This window comes from Rhea americana, unplaced genomic scaffold (assembly GCF_003343005.1).
Source record: "Rhea americana isolate MKP2758 unplaced genomic scaffold, rheAme1 scaffold_2, whole genome shotgun sequence".
NCBI classification, from domain to species: Eukaryota; Metazoa; Chordata; class Aves; order Rheiformes; family Rheidae; genus Rhea; species Rhea americana.
In genome coordinates, this window is record NW_028186149.1 from 2,333,374 (window position 1) to 2,336,308 (window position 2,935).

Here is a 2,935-nt window from a genome sequence, read left to right on the forward strand (position 1 = left end):
CGATTCTGCCCTTCTCCTAACAGCAAGACACACGCGCGCACACGCGCAGAGGGAAGGAGCGTTTCCGGGGGTTTCCAGGACCCAAGCAGGTGGTTCCTTGGACGCTGGAAACACTGCTGCTCTCACGTCGAGAGATTGCTGCTATTTCTCACTGTTTATGGTTTTAAGATCGGTCCCATACAAAAACCCTGCTCTTCCCCAGACAAAGGAAGGGAAGGGGGCAGAGCCGGCAAGGCTTCTCCAGTCTGCAGCAAAGCTAAGACGCCTGAAGTACCTTCGGAGAGCCAGGGGTGCAGGGAGCAGCTCGCAGGGCGCGCGGAGCGGCGCGGCAGCTCGCGCTGCTTTCGCTGTGCCCCAAAGAGCCGCAAACAAAGTTAAGAAACGGCAAAGAAACCAAGACGCCGCAGGGGAGCGGGGCGCAAAGGGCGCAGCAGAAAGGCGGCTCCCGCGAGTGGCAAACCTGCGTTTTCCGCGGGGAGCTTGCTCTGCTTGCGAGGAAAAAGAGAGTGGGGGAAGGCGAGGAGAGGAAGGCAGGAGCGACGGGGCGGGGAAGGGCTGCGAGGAAACTTTGGAGGCCGGGCGGCGGCGGCGAGTCCGCGCGGGGCCCGGGTCAGTGCACCGCCACCGAGTGCAGGGCGGGCGCCGGGCTGGTGAGCGTCTCGCTGGGGGTGGCCGGGCTGCTTTGGCTGGTGGCGGTCTGCGAGGACGTGGGGCTCAGGGAGGGCGGCGAGTTCGAGAGAATGGTGGGGATGGGCGCCGGCAGCGCCGGCAACGCCGGCACCGCCGCGGGGGTAGGCTTGATGGGCACGGGGATGGCCGGCAAAGTCTGCCCCCCATGGCAGAGCGGCTTGATGGGCACGCCGTAGGCGCTGTACTCGCTGCTGGCCATGGAGATGGGGGTGGCGGTGTCGATCATGCCGGAGCTGTACATGTGGGGCCAGCCGGTGCCAATGGAGCTGCCCACCGTAGTCAACTGGTTGGGGAGGGGGTAGGCGGCCGGCATGGGCTGCATGGTGGAAAAGGCAAGTCCCCCGGGCATCTTGTATTCTCTGGCGATGATGTTCTCGATGGCGAAGGGGTGCTTAAAGCTGGAGGGCTGCGACACGCCGAGGTTGTACGTGGACATCTGGGGCAGGTGGGTGCCCGTGGCGGCCAGGGCACTGAGGCGCAGCTTGGCCTGCTGCTGCAGGTACTGCGCCGCGTCGGCCGGCTTGCTGGGGGCCAGGTGCTCGGACTTGAGCACTTTGAAGCGCTTGCGGCGGCGCAAGAAGCTGCCGTTCTCGAACATGTCCCCGCAGCTGGGGTGCAGCGCCCAGAAGCTGCCCTTGCCCGGCTGGTCGGGRCGTCGCGGGATCTTGATGAAGCAGTCGTTGAAGGAGAGGTTGTGGCGCAGGGAGTTCTGCCAGCGCTGCGTGTTCTCCCGGTAGTAGGGGAACCGGTCCATGATGAACTTGTAGATCTCGCTCAGGGGCAGCATCTTCTCCGGGGAGCTCTGGATCGCCATGGCGGTCAGGGAGATGTAGGAGTAAGGAGGCTTCTGGTCACTGTAAGTGTTTCTGCCCGGGCGAGGCATCTTCGCTAGGGGACCCGCAGAGATCTGCAGAAGGGCAGCGACAAGGAAGGGGTCGGGGTGCGGGGAGGGGTGAGTCCGGGAGGGTCTGCACCGACCGCCGGCCGCGGCTGGGGGCGGGGGTGGAGAAAGGGGCGCGGAGGAAGGGCGCAGCGGGGCTTCGCCCCCCGGGAGGGGAGGCGGGCGGGGGGTGCGGAGCGCGGCGTTGCCTTCCGCGGTCCGGCGCCGCCGCAGTCCCGCGTCGGCCGAGTTACTCTAGGGCTCGCTCTGCCTCTTGAGCTTGGGGAGGAGGAGAGGGGACGCTTCCCAGCCCTCCTCTCCCCTCCTGCTGCCACCCCACGCCACGCCAGCCCTACGTATGCCCACCTTAAAGTTGCTGGAAGTTGACAGTCTGCATCCGGGACGCAGCTGGGAGTGGGGGCTCTTTCCCAGCCCGGTCGTCCGGCGCCTCTCTCGCTCCCTTCCCGGCCACTGGTCCGTTTTAGTCCCGAGGAGGCAGCGAGCTGGCTCGGTTTGGGGAATCCTCTTGTCCAGCCCTCCCTTCTCCTTCGCAGGCTGAATCAGCTTCTTTTACACCACTGGCCGCTGGACGGTAGCAGGGGCTTGTTTGCTTCTCTGCAGCCGAGATGAGCTAAGTGGTTGCCTCCATGTCCTTCCTCTAACCATCTGATAGTTTCGTGTGGTGACATGAGCAGAAAAGACCCCTGTAGAGGCGCTTCATTAATGTGCCACTTCTTCGCTATCATATGACAATCGCCTTGGGAGCAGGGGGAGGGGAGCGGGGAGGAGGGGGCTGCAGAGAAAGGCATAATCTGGTTTCATTTACACCTATTTACATGGACACCTTGGGCCAATAGGAATCATTTCCATTTGAAGACAAGGCGAGGGGTGAAAAGGCTCCACAAGCGGAATTGCAGTGTGCTGGTACCCAGTAACGGGGGTGCGGGGGGTGAAGGTATGCGCTAACCTTTCTGTGGACTTTGCAGGAAGCTTAGTCTGCAATTCACGCTTACAAATGGAGCTACCGAGCAGTGGGATGTTTGACATGGAAATTACTTGGCTGTGGTATTCTGTTTGTTCTGCATTGTTATCTGATTTGTATTGTTGGCTAACTTCAGGCGAGCCTTCTTCCCTGTTAGGAGCGACTTTCTCCTTGCCRTCTCCGACCGAGCCCCTGCTTCGCTCGCGAAGGCTTGTTCCGGCGAAGAGAAAGACTGGCGCTCCTCCGCCCCCGCCCGGGGGTTGCCTTCCTCCCCGCTCTAGAGTCGCGCGTTGGGGTAGTTCCCCGAACCTACTGGGGCTAAAACGTGGAAGTCGCCTTAAAATCTGCCGCAGCGCCCAGGCTCGCTGTGGGCGGCCGGGGCG

General features: G+C 63.0%; 1 protein-coding gene across 1 annotated transcript; it reads right to left on the minus strand.

The window, feature by feature from the left end:
- Nucleotides 1-610: 610 nt before the first annotated feature.
- Nucleotides 611-1,573, minus strand: FOXB1 (forkhead box B1). The gene has a single exon (XM_085303699.1). The coding sequence runs from the start codon at nt 1,571-1,573 to the stop codon at nt 611-613; it is 963 nt and encodes a 320-aa protein (XP_085159825.1).
- Between the last annotated feature and the right edge of the window lie 1,362 nt (nt 1,574-2,935).